Raw genomic sequence first — 12,433 nt, forward strand, 5'->3', positions numbered from 1 at the left:
ATGGGTAACCGGTACGCCAAGAGATTGCTGTGTCGTTCACGCCGTTCCGTTTTTAGTTGCAGGGCGTTTTCACTCAGGCGCAGCTCGGCAACGTCTCAGTTTTCTTTTGTCGTGTACAATATCTGTCTCAGATGTCTTGCTTTTTTTTCTGTGGAGAGCCTCATTGTATCTCTGGACCGAACCTCTAGTTAGATAGCGATATTCGAAAGCACGGACGCGGATCGCGCAAGGGTTGAATCGAAAGACCATATCCTCCCCAGAGATCTTGGAAGCCCCTGCGTCCGAAGGGAGGATTTGCGTCCACGTACGTGTCCTATTATTGAATATGCCAAGACCCTTCTGCTCGTCAAGTCGCCAGTGCCAGACTCCGCCATTAACAAAGAGGCGTCCAACTTTTGGCATGAGAGCTAGACTCCACCCATGAGCTCGTACTGAACTAATTACCTCTAGTGAGATACCAAAATGAGAAATCTGTGCGCCGTCACATCGAGTCATGCCGGCATGCAACTATCTTCATTTCGGGACTCCATGACTACGTCAGCCGCTGGATCCTATCGGTGGCAACTTCATATTTTGTGGCTGAGCTAAAGACAAGTGGCGTTGGCTTGGTACATGCTTCTGCTGTCTGTGCTGCACAGAGTGAATCATGGGGAAACAATTTTCGATGACTTTGCCCAGTACTGCTCGATTTGTTGGACGACTCTTGATCCTGAGCTTTATCAACTACTCCACGCTATTCTATAACTTGCAGGCTATAAGACATTGTGAGACTAGAGAGTTTGTACGGACACAGCATCGCTTTATCCAGCATCCTGCTCCGCTATCACAAGCCTTCTCAGACCTCACTGAATCTGTCAGTCATATGAGTGGGTCAGTGCGTGACAAATTAAATATTCCCCAAATCGTTGAGGGTCTAGCCCGAGTGTTTATTATTATCTTGGCATGTTAATCGATCTCTCGACCAGGTACTCGGGGTGCTATTCTCAAGCTATTGGATCGGTTCCATTTCTTCCGATGCCGAAATAGATATTCGTAAAGTCTGACATACCTGCGTAGTGAAAGAGATCAGCAAATATGTGAGCCTCTGACGCCACAACCATGGCGTAGATCGACCGTCAATCATACTGCGGGGACCATTCAGCCTATGCAGATAACCACTAGTTTCAACTTGGACATACCAGTGCTATTGCTGTTTTGCCGCTTGCTAAGCATTCTCCGGAATTGCCACCATCTCCCGGCCCGTCGACGCAGGAACCGCACTAGCTGAGTATATTGGCTGCTGTAACTACGCTATAGTCTCAGTGGCGGGCTCCACTGACGCAGTTGCATGCCATTGTTCGGGGACTCCGGGCTTTTCTAGCTTTGCGAAAATCTATAAGCAGTCATTTACACCTTCCATGGGATCACATTGCTCGGTTCGTGCTGATGCCAGAAGAGGCGCTCGCGTCATATGGATGAGATGGGTTAATTCATTCGGTAATAAGATATGAATTAATACATTGACTCTATGGATAGTACTGGAGATCCCGACGCGTGGATAGCCAAGACTTGGAAGCTTGCATAGCTGGGTGATCTGGTCTGCCACGCCAAACTTTGAATGCGTCTCAACTGCCGCCTGTAGAGACTCCAAAACTAGCCACGGAGGGTCTCGGTTTAAGCTGTAGCTGCTGCGATAATTTATGTTAGAGACACCAAAAGTACCCTTGTTAACTCAAGCGGTGCCTGGAATTAAGGCTATCTTTCCATTTTATCTCCACCCCCTTGCATCACTGCTTTCTTCTTCCACCAACGGTCTGGGATTTTAACTCAGACACTCGACTCAAGCCCTGAACTTGCTTTTGTCCTACCGTTCTCGTTGGCTCGCATTGCAGCGTGTTGCATTACCTTGCATTGTTTCTGGTTTGATAAGCAGATCCGGTTTTCAAAATACAGATCGAGTGACAAAAGTTTGAGCCATTTTAGAATCTTCTACTGGAAGGTGAAGCGATTTTATTAGGCTGATGGTCAAATTTTCTTGATGTTTTGAATTCGCAATTACCGGGTGCCAGTCCTCGTGAGTGGGATTCACAAGAATCGCGTTTGGTGGGGAAGGACATTGTGGCTCCGGAGAAACACACCACGTCTTTCTAATACATGACAATAATACTACAGAATTGGTTCCTGTTGCATACCATAATTCTTGGTCATGCAGAGAATAATGGCTGTGATGTATGTTAATCTCTCGATAGACTACTAAGTCGCAACATGGATGATAACCCGAAAGCTAAGAACAGCTACCGGGTTCAGCTGCAATGACCGAACTTGCACATGAAAAATGCTAGACATGACGCGGACAATGTTCAGTGCAGGGGCAGCATCCACGCACCGTCCCTGCACCGCGAGCCGTGGCCAGAAGGTCTGGCGCAGAAGCGGCCGTGCCTCTCAGGGTTGAGCCAGGACTCGAGGAATATCATAATTATCACCCTTGCGCCTTGTTGTCTTGCCCACATTTTTGTGCATTGTAGTTTGAGCTATGGTTTCACTCCCATATAGCGGTAGATGCTCTGACTCGGCTGAAGTATGAGTCGTGTTTAATAGACCGCACCAGGTTGCGGGGCAAAGGATGGAGTAAATAGACCCTGCAACAGGGTCAGTAACGCGAGTCAGATGAAGGATTGGGCAAGGAGTCAGGCAATCAGGCGCGAAGGGTTGGCTGGTATCTACATGTCTATGGATAATGAGTTCCAGGTCACGAGTTCATCGTGATCAAGGTTGGATCAATTGGAACTGGGCACGAAGACATTAGACGAACAGGTAAGACACATACAACTGAGCGAATTACTTGGTGACGAGTTTTGACCACGGTTTGCGTTTGGGTTTGGTGCTTCGAATCCTTCTTTGTACCAGTTCTTTGAGGCGTCGGGTGTATTTACGTCGGACTCAATGCCATTGCCTTTTCTATAGGTCTGATATATATAGCCATAAGCTACTAGTTGTGAGTCTAAAGATCTCCAAAACTTCTTGAGTACTAACATTGAACCCAAAACTTCCGACGTGCGGGTTGTTTTTCGAGATATATATTTGACATGCCTGTGCTTTAGGAGAGTGGGATATATCAACAAAGCCAACTACTAGAATTCATGTATAGCAACTAAAGTAAACAAATAGATGGTTTATTTTCTCTTTTAGTTCAGTTTATACGAAAACCTATATAAATCCTCATACATGCTGGATTGACCGTCATTGATTGAATCGGCTTCAACTTCGAAAGATTGACGACGAACCGATGGCGGAGATGATATATAGAATACAACAATGGAAATTGCGTATTAGCGAGGAACCAAACAACCGACCGGTCGGACTGACAATGCTCGTCCCGACAGACACTTACATATCGTGCAATTTAGTGAGTAATCCATCCACTTACTCGTGCCAACTCCCAAAAGAAGCACAATCAAAAGAAAACGCTAAGATATTTTGACACAGTAATAGATACCAGCACTGAAACCGGCCGGACGATTCCAAAACCAACTGGTTGCTTCCAGAATCCCAACGCCAACGGGGTGGTGACCGTCAGCCGCAGCTATAGTGGGCTCCCCGGTAAAGGTAAAGAACGGGAAAACGCAGAATGCAGACTGGGTTGTGGACCGGCTGCTTACGGGCAAGCTCGTGATAGCTGGCAAGTGGTGCATAATTCAGGGTTATAAACATCATGTAGAGTAAACCTGGGGCAAGCAAGTCCCAAGATTTTTGAATTGTCTACTGAATTACTGCAAGCCACGGCAGAAGAACTCTGTGAGATTTGTCAAACGCGCGCAGTGGCCTAGATTAGGGAGAGATTATTGAATTGAGTTTATATGGTTCTAGTGTGGATGATTACCCAGTTATATCGGTATACACGGAGGCAGACACAAGCACTCATAAGGACAAAAATATCGGAACCAGGAATCTAGTTGAGAGTTCGATTCACACTCCATTTCAACGAGGACGCACCGAACTCACAGAGGTCAAATTGATCACTTCTGACTTCATCAATGGGGCCCCACTTCCCATTGTTCGAATTCCGAACTCCGAACAAAGAATGATTGCGGGGGTTATCTCGCCAAACACGGAATAACTCCTTGGAACCAACTCCGAATGATAGGCCTAGCCGGAGTCAGCGCGACCGGGCGATAACTAATAATCTATCGTCCAGCGCACAATCAGGCTGCCGTTTTCCTCTCCCTGGATATTTCTACAGCCATTCCGGAATGCTTGTCAACTGTGTTTTTGTTTTCATGTAGATTCGTCCTCTTCACACACAGTCGAAATGGTCGCCCGGGGTCGCGATGAGACGGAGCCCCTGTTGGGCTCCGCAGACAACGCGCGCGCTAGATCGGCGGGATCGAAAAAGTTGCTGATCTTGGTCGTGTGCTCGATATTCGTCCTGGCCCTAGATTTTGGATTCTTCTTGGGCACTGCACCTCAGACACAGATCTTCGAACAGATTATCTGTCGGAAGTACCAGGCTGACCTCCAGCGCACTGGGAACATTACCAATGGAGATCCGTGTAAATCGGAGGCAGTGCAGGGAGAATTAGCGCTGGTTATCGGCCTCAAGGATACATTTGAAGGGATCCCCAGTATGTCTCCCGCCTTACGTTCTTGATGGATGCTAATACCTACCAGGTATTCTGCTTTCTCTCCCCTATGGAGTCCTCTCAGACCACTGGGGACGGAAACCAGTTATTGGCCTTGCATTACTGGGCTTGATTCTCGGGGAACTATGGGTTCGCCTTGTTTGTGCGTGTATCCCGTTCGGGCAGGAGAGCCCTTTGCTGATGTATGAATCTTTCAGGCTGGTGGTCAGACGTCTTGCCTCTCCGCTTAATCTGGTTTTCAGGGCTTTTCCGAGTCATCGGTGGGGGTGACGCGGTTCTCACCGCAATTGCGCTGGTGATGGTTGCGGATGTTTTTTCAGAGGAAGAAGTGTATGTCTGATTCGCGTCCTCCAGAATGACCAGTTCTGACATCCCCCTAGAGCGACAGCCTTGTTCCGGCTGTCGGCCTGCGTCACATTGGCAGAGGTCTTGGCCACTCCGGTCAGCGCCTATTTGATGACCTCCTTTGATATTTGGTTTCCCTATATCCTTGGAGTTGGTATACTTATCGTGGGTGTTACTCCTGGCTACTTTCTTCCCGAGACGCTGGAAGATGCCAAAGCGAAGAAACGGAACCAGATGATTGCTACGGACGAGGACGACGACGAGGAGCAGACTCAGTCACTCGTGAACAAAACAATGCGAGATGAATTCACCAGCAAGCTCCGCGAGTTCAAAAAGTCGACGCAGTTTATTTGGAAGGACTTGAATGTCTGCCTGACCATTTTGATGTTTTTTGTAACCTTCGTTAGCAAACAGTCCTCGAATATACTGATGCAGTATGCCTCCAAGAAATTTCACTGGAGTATTGCTCGGGTGCGTGGTGCATTGAATCTCCTTCACGCGAAATTCCAAACTAACAGCACACCAGGCCAGCTTGCTCATTTCTTTGCGAGGTACATTCATACTCGTCAATTTCCTACTCCTGATGCCGGCCACAAACTTCCTTCTAGCCAAGTATCTCCACCTACACGGCAAGTGGAGAGACCTGCGCATGAGCCAGGGAAGCGGACTTTTGGCCATTATCGGCTTCGGAGCCATGTTTGTAGCGCCGGTGCCTGCGATCTTGATCTTGGGCCTGGTGATCCTGTCACTGGGCTCTGCATTCTCGATCTCTTCGCGAAGTTTGGCAACTTCCATCGTTCTACCAGATCATGTCGGGACTCTGTATTCTGCTATGGCTATTGCGCAGTCCGTGGGTACGCTCGTGTCCGGACCGTTGTTTGCCGCCCTGTTTCGTCTGGGAATGCACCTAGGCGATGCGTGGATGGGATTGCCATTTCTTCAAGGCGCTCTATTTTACGTCGCGGCCTGCGTTGCTTTATGCTGCATCCGATTGAGGCCGTCGCAACGAGATGGGCAGGAGGAAGAGCATGAGCAATCATTGTTGTCGGAATAGATGGGCACGCCGGAATGTCTCAAAATAGAACAATAATACAATCATCCGACTGCACGTCACTAACTCTACACCACTAGGTATACTACTACTCTGTGAACAGTAACGACGTATCGAGTAGTGGCAAAAGGCCGGACGGAGACCCGCGGGCACAGGGTCCTTCAATTCCCGCGAAACCGTATGAGGCGCGTCGCAAAGGATGGGCTCAGCCGCAGATCCCGGCACAAACAACGCTGGTTCGTCAGGACACGGCGATCAGCGCCTGGGCTAATCTCGACTTTCAACAAATGCAACGTCGACTTGCCTGATTTTGTCCTTCTCCTCAAACAATGCGACAGCCCCGGGCGATCGTCTCTCCACCTTCCGATGGAGCACCGTCGCTTTTGCCCACGGTGATATCCGATCGCCCTGGCAAATGAGCGGTCTCTTATCGGCACATGTGCTACAACCAGCAAGGGATCACCCGTACCTGCGCTTGTACCTCGATATGTATAAGTACTGGCCGCGGCTGCCAGTCAGGATTCTCTATCGCTCTCTCTTGTCTTAGATTAAACAGTCTGTGACACACCATATCAACAATGCCTCAATTCAAGTCTTCGATGGGCATGATGGCCCTGACTGTTGGCTCTGCCATGGCCGGCCTCCAGTCGTGCTCGACCAACTCGACGCTGAGCTGCCACAGCTCCTCCAAGACCCCGACTTGCTGCTACCAGTACCCCGGCGGTGCTCTGCTGCAGACCCAGTTCTGGGACACCAACCCGGTGACGGGCCCGTCTGACTCGTGGACCATCCATGGACTGTGGTGAGTATCTAGGAGATTCACAAGAGAAAAAGAAAAGATCAATGGCTCACCATACACTCAGGCCCGACAACTGCGACGGCACATACCAGGCTACTTGCGACTCGAACCGTGCCTACACCAACATCACGGACATCCTGCAGTCGCAGGGCCGCTCGGAGCTGCTCTCGTACATGAAGAAGTATTGGGTGTCCGATGACGGGTCCGACGAGTCGTTCTGGGAGCACGAGTGGGGAAAGCACGGCACCTGCCTGAACACCATCAAGCCGAGCTGCTACAGCAACTACCAGCCGCAGGAGGAAGTCGGCCAGTTCTTCCAGAAGGTGGTGGATCTGTTCAAGGGCCTGGATACCTACAAGGCTCTCTCCAATGCGGGAATCACCCCCGACTCCTCCAAGACCTACGACCTTGCCGATATTCAGAATGCGCTGTCGAAGATCCACAGCGGCGTGACGGCGTACGTAGGCTGCGAGAGCGGCAGCATAGATGAGGTCTGGTACTTCTTCAATGTGCGCGGCAACGTTATCGATGGCACGTACCAGCCGACTGCTCCCCGTAAGTTGCGCCCCTACTATACATGATGGACCTTGTTATCTAACTGCGCCCTCTAGTCACCAAGTCTAGCTGCCCCTCCAGCGGCATCAAGTATGCCCCCAAGAGCGGCAACTAAATGATGACAAGACTGTGAATGCTCCGTTTATGACCCAAGATGAAGTGGAAGTGTGAGAGACTGGATTGGTATCTTCGTGTCCATAGCCAGTAAGAATAAAGTACATACATCTGAGATTCAGTACATGGGAGGGTATGTGGCAATCACCAGCCTGCAAAGCTAGATATCCACCATACCCGTATTCAACACGAGCAACCAGCAAGCCTGCCGTCGATCCCATATTCTTCACAACTCGCAGTGCCATACCAGAAATGGCCAAGGCTGTCTGGAATATAGTGAAAAAGGGTTTCAAATCCCTGACAGGGGGCGGAATCCCGGGCACGAATTGTGCCCCGTAACTGGGGATGGGGGATCGGCCTTGGCCTTGCTCCAACAAGAGACGGGCGCTCCCCACCGACCGATGATAGCCAGGCGCACATGGGGAAGCCTTCCGTCACATACGTGCGAGGATCCTGGCCTGCGCATTCGCTGGGCGTAGAAACTCGAGGGGTATATCAAAAGTAATTTGGATTGTTGCACGCTCGGAAAGGAAGAGCCGACAAGAGCCAAAGAGATCACATTGTCTTGAGTCGTGCATTTCGTCGCTCTTCTTCTCGCTTGTCTTCCATGCGACCCAGGAAGTCCATGCGGCCCATATAGCCCTCCTTGGCCCTGCTGTGCACGCGGAGCTCGTCTTGGATGCCCGCCTGGTCGACGTACTGCGCCCAATCGAGTCTTGATTTTTCGACCGTGTTGATCTTGGGCCCGCGAGCGTCCTGACCGACAGACAGCTCCGCGGCTGGTTGCCTTTCCCAGCTCTTCTTGATCAATCCATTCGGGTTTGGATCAAATCGTGAAATCTTGCGCACAGGACGGCGCAGCAGCGTGTGCGCACCGTCAACAGCCACAGCATCCTCGGCATCGGCCAATTCAACATTCTCGCCACTAGACAAGAACGCCTTGGCCTCAGCCGAGTCCTTGGGCACGACCTTCTCCTCTGTGATCCATTCCCCCGCGAATTTGTACGTGCGTTTGATCTTGACCATCTGCACACCGTGCTGGGAATGGCGCGGCTGTTCCTCCGGCTCGCGGGAACGCTGGTTCTGCATCTCCGTGTCGACCGCATGCGTGGGTTCTTGGACCGGCTCGTTATCCTGCTGGGTTTGAGTCGGGCGCAGTCCCAGGTCACTCTCGGGGGCGTTCATCTTCTCCCACAAAGCGTTCACGTCCACGGTCGCGCCGTCAACCTTGGCCAGCGGTTTGCGCTCTTCGTGTCTGCGAGAGAACCGCCTGTTAGAGTCCGACCATCGACACAACGCCTTGCTTCGAGTGGAGGGCGGTTGTAGAAGAAAGGAACTTACAATTGCATCTTCATCGCGCGCGTGCGCACAAACCCTCCTGTGCCGCCCTCTTCATCGTCGTCCTCAAGGTCGATATCCTCATCGGATTCTTCTGCGCGTTTGCCCTTGGCCTTCTTTCCTTTCCGCCTCCTCTCCTTCCTCTCTTTCGCCTTGCGGATGGTCGCTTCGTCGCCAGAGTCTAGTTCCTGGTCTTCGTCAATTTTGGCTTTCTTGCCGGTTTTCCGTTTCTTCTTCGCAGGCTCCGCTGCCTCCTCGTCGGCGTCGGAGGATAGTTCAGACACGTCCTGCTCCGCGTCCAGCTGGAAGTCTTCATCTTCAGCAGAGACGTAGTCTTCATCATCCACATCAGGTGCTACTGCTGATACTGCTGGATCGGCCGGCATTTTGTCAACTGCTAGAGGAGTTGGTGCGTCTTACAGAGGGAGAAAGAGAAAGAGAAAGAGAGGCAGAAACCCGCGACAATGATTCTGCCAAGGCGGTGTTGATAAGGATTACATAAGACGTTTATAGATCAGGACTGATTCTCATGTTAATATTTTCCTTTTGACCGGGACAAAAAAGTTCAATTCCGTGCGATTTTAACATTTGCTCCAATTGACTCTCTGCTATCCAACCCCACACCTAAGACAAGTAGCTCAAGTCGACCCAGGACTGGTACCCGTCATTGATAATATCACCAATAGCGAGGGCCGAGCTCAGTTTCTTAGAGAAGCTCGCCCGCGCGCCCAAGCTACCGGGACCAGAGTTGTCATACTCGGCGAAATCGACATCCTCTGTGTTGGGCTTTGCCTTGGACCACTCGCTCCAGCCAGCGCTATTGACCACATCGCTCATATAGGTATCCTGGAAGACAACCCGGGAGAAAGCAGACAAGGGGCGGCCAAGGTAGTAGCTGCCGGACGTGACGGTTTGATCTGATGCTGCCTCGACGCTGGAGTTGTTGATAACGTAGTAGGAAGGGTCGTTGTTCGAGGACCGGCCGTTGGCGGTAATGAAGCCCTGGCCGGAGCTTGGAAGCACTCTGATGGCGACAGCGTCGAACCACACACGCGCGTACTTGCCGCTGATGAAGTCACTGTATTTTTAACGTGAGTTAATGCTGTCGTATTGTTGGCGGCTTGTCTTGGACTTACGACGTGCCCTGGATTAGACACCTGGCGAACACCTGCGTGCCGCCGACTTGAGTGAGGATCGTGTCTGAATAACAATGCTGTCAGCAACTATAACACAGTAATAGTTGGGGCAGAGAAACGAACTCTCGTTTCCGGTGAACTGGCATCCATAATAGCCTTGCTGGGTGCCCGAGGCGCTCAACGCCAGGGCAGACTCGCCGGCGCTGTGGCTGTTGGCGAAGTTGAGATTATAGAATCTTGTCGAAGCCGCGCCGTTTTGGATTGTAGCTGGAAGAAGTCAGGGCCGATATCACAGAAAAAAATTCGTTGATATACTAACCCGTGTCCGCATCCCTGGATGACGATGCCGACGGCGTACTGGCATTGTAGGTGACGGTAACTGTATTGGCCGAATAGGAGAGGATGCTATTTTTCAAGGCGTCAGTATGAATGACCAGAGAGATCATCATCGTATCCACTCACTCCTTGGTTTCTCCATAAATGGTAAGAAGCCCACTCATGGCCGGGATAAAGACCTGCTCATTATAGGTACCCGCCTTGACAAAGATAGTCTGGTTTTCGCGGATGCCTTGGTTGAGTGACTGAATGGCCGAGCCAATCTAGTTGCTTCAGTGTTAGGTTAGCATGCCTCCTACGGAAAAGAAGATCGCCATACCGAGTCAAAGTCGCCTCCCGATTTGGCCACCACGATCGACCCCGGCGGCGGTGTCAAACGACTGGTCGCGAAAGCGACGGCGGCGTAGAAGGGAAGGGAGAGAATGGGTTTCATGATGGTCAGCGGCACACAGCTATACAGGTTGTCCAGGAGACATGGGGGGCGACGGCGCGATGCGAGCGGCCATTATTTTTATAAGAAGGGCGGTGGTACTCCTGGAGACTAGAGTGAGAGAGAGAGAGGGGGGCGAATTCCTAACTACGAATCATTGTTTAGGTGTGAGCGGGAAGAGAGGGCGCGCGTTCCTCCAGATCGGCCCCCGAATCAAATTGAAAGATCCGCTTGTTTCCAACAATTTGCCGATCCTGGCACAGGCCCGGGCACAGAGGGTCTGTATGGAAGAAGGATAGAACGTGCATTACTTTCTACGCGTCTCCCCCGGATGTGACGAGGAAGGGTTACACTCAACACACTTTTTCCCAATCGGGGGATGGCCAGTTACGCAAGTTGTTCCCGCATCGGAGACCGGGGATATCGCCTGATAGGACTCGTGATTGCGTTGTTGCAGACGGACACGGGTCCGCCTGCAGGGGCAAAAGCGAGACTTGCAAGGATTTAGATGGTCCTCTACGCTTTACTCCGTGGGATCGACAGCCAACAAAGGATGAAGAAAGAAAGGAAGACAGGGGGCCGAAACTAGACATCTCGGATCTCATAGGCTGGGCCTGCCAGCCCTGATCACTAGGAATTTACTAACTTATACCCCGCAAACCCAAACAATTCTCATCACTGCTTCGTGGTGAACTCCAACTTCTCCAGCTGATGCTGCTCATCTGCGCGCTGGTGGGCCACATTGCGCTGCATCCAGGAGCCAACAGTTGCCACGAGGCCCATGATAAATTCCAACCCGACCAGAACGCCGAGAAGGACGAAACCGGCCCGCGTTTCGGCACAGTCCCGGGCGAAATGAATAGGGGTCGCAATGTCATTGTGAGATGATCTCCATTTACAGGTCCAGGAGTGCAGCGTCTCGTTCTCGCTGAAGCCGACCGGGTACGTCGATGAAGGCAGGTAGATCGTGAACAGAACCCCGGTTAAGGCAGTGATAAACCCTGCAACTGCTGAAGCGGAGCAAAAAGTATTGAGCGTTTTGATTCGCGAATGGGGCTGTCACCATGTTAATTAGAGTAAACGAGCGGCAGACCCTAGTTGTACTAACGGATGGGAGAAGTGCGGTAGTGGTATAGGCCAGGTTCAGAACCGCGATCACACAACCGCAGGCTAACGCGGCTTTCGTGGGGCGAGTATCCAGGTTCAGTGGCCACAGGGCAAGACCGGCATCAGCCCATGCGGCTGTGACCTTGTAATGCCGTAGCGGTACAGCCTCGCAGGCAATAACAGTAACAGCGGCGATTAGGATGACAAAGGACAAGACTAAACGAGCCCAGTGCAGTGCACGATTGCGACGTATGAAATTCGACTCATCTAGGTCTGTGGGATGGCCTTGGTATGACCCGGATGTCGACGAGTTGGAGTTCATGATGGTTAGGTTTCAGAGAGCGAAAGTATGATATAGATATTGACCAGTAATGACCTCAGTGGGATCTGTTTTAAAAGAAGGACAAAATTTCTCGAAAGAGAAAGTAATGAAAGACAAAATATGTTCGAAAGAACGGCGTTGGGACAATGTTATAGGAAACTCTCCCCAGAAATGGGCGAGTGGATGAGGATTATGTACGGTGATACAGACCGGCATCGTGGGATATGCAACTTGAGGAGCGCTTCGCCATCACACATTAAACCACCGAATAGGAATCCGAG

The 12,433-nt window shown here is 51.1% G+C and overlaps 6 protein-coding genes across 6 annotated transcripts; 3 read left to right on the top strand and 3 right to left on the bottom strand.

The window, feature by feature from the left end:
* N7474_004660 (uncharacterized protein) lies at positions 1 to 4,096 on the top strand (the record flags this gene model as incomplete). The annotated part of the gene is made up of 2 exons (XM_057196075.1): positions 1 to 11; positions 3,925 to 4,096. The coding sequence occupies 2 exons, from the start codon at positions 1 to 3 to the stop codon at positions 4,094 to 4,096; spliced, it is 183 nt and encodes a 60-aa protein (XP_057053471.1).
* Positions 4,097 to 4,288: 192 nt separating this feature from the next.
* On the top strand, positions 4,289 to 6,018 carry N7474_004661 (MFS transporter; the record flags this gene model as incomplete). The annotated part of the gene is made up of 5 exons (XM_057196076.1): positions 4,289 to 4,601; positions 4,648 to 4,761; positions 4,817 to 4,949; positions 5,000 to 5,435; positions 5,491 to 6,018. The coding sequence occupies 5 exons, from the start codon at positions 4,289 to 4,291 to the stop codon at positions 6,016 to 6,018; spliced, it is 1,524 nt and encodes a 507-aa protein (XP_057053472.1).
* A 575-nt stretch (positions 6,019 to 6,593) lies between these two features.
* Positions 6,594 to 7,484, top strand: N7474_004662 (T2 family ribonuclease; the record flags this gene model as incomplete). The annotated part of the gene is made up of 3 exons (XM_057196077.1): positions 6,594 to 6,817; positions 6,879 to 7,369; positions 7,426 to 7,484. 3 exons carry the CDS (start codon positions 6,594 to 6,596, stop codon positions 7,482 to 7,484), a joined length of 774 nt encoding a protein of 257 aa, XP_057053473.1.
* Positions 7,485 to 8,038: 554 nt separating this feature from the next.
* Positions 8,039 to 9,207, bottom strand: swc5 (putative Swr1p complex component (Swc5); the record flags this gene model as incomplete). The annotated part of the gene is made up of 2 exons (XM_057196078.1): positions 8,039 to 8,753; positions 8,825 to 9,207. 2 exons carry the CDS (start codon positions 9,205 to 9,207, stop codon positions 8,039 to 8,041), a joined length of 1,098 nt encoding a protein of 365 aa, XP_057053474.1.
* Positions 9,208 to 9,445: 238 nt separating this feature from the next.
* On the bottom strand, positions 9,446 to 10,726 carry N7474_004664 (pectin methylesterase; the record flags this gene model as incomplete). The annotated part of the gene is made up of 6 exons (XM_057196079.1): positions 9,446 to 9,899; positions 9,958 to 10,021; positions 10,081 to 10,224; positions 10,277 to 10,362; positions 10,420 to 10,556; positions 10,613 to 10,726. 6 exons carry the CDS (start codon positions 10,724 to 10,726, stop codon positions 9,446 to 9,448), a joined length of 999 nt encoding a protein of 332 aa, XP_057053475.1.
* A 672-nt stretch (positions 10,727 to 11,398) lies between these two features.
* Positions 11,399 to 12,152, bottom strand: N7474_004665 (uncharacterized protein; the record flags this gene model as incomplete). The annotated part of the gene is made up of 2 exons (XM_057196080.1): positions 11,399 to 11,779; positions 11,832 to 12,152. The coding sequence occupies 2 exons, from the start codon at positions 12,150 to 12,152 to the stop codon at positions 11,399 to 11,401; spliced, it is 702 nt and encodes a 233-aa protein (XP_057053476.1).
* Between the last annotated feature and the right edge of the window lie 281 nt (positions 12,153 to 12,433).

Source organism: Penicillium riverlandense, assembly GCF_028828495.1.
Source record: "Penicillium riverlandense strain IBT 135883 chromosome Unknown utg000003l_segment0_segment0, whole genome shotgun sequence".
NCBI classification, from domain to species: domain Eukaryota; kingdom Fungi; phylum Ascomycota; class Eurotiomycetes; order Eurotiales; family Aspergillaceae; genus Penicillium; species Penicillium riverlandense.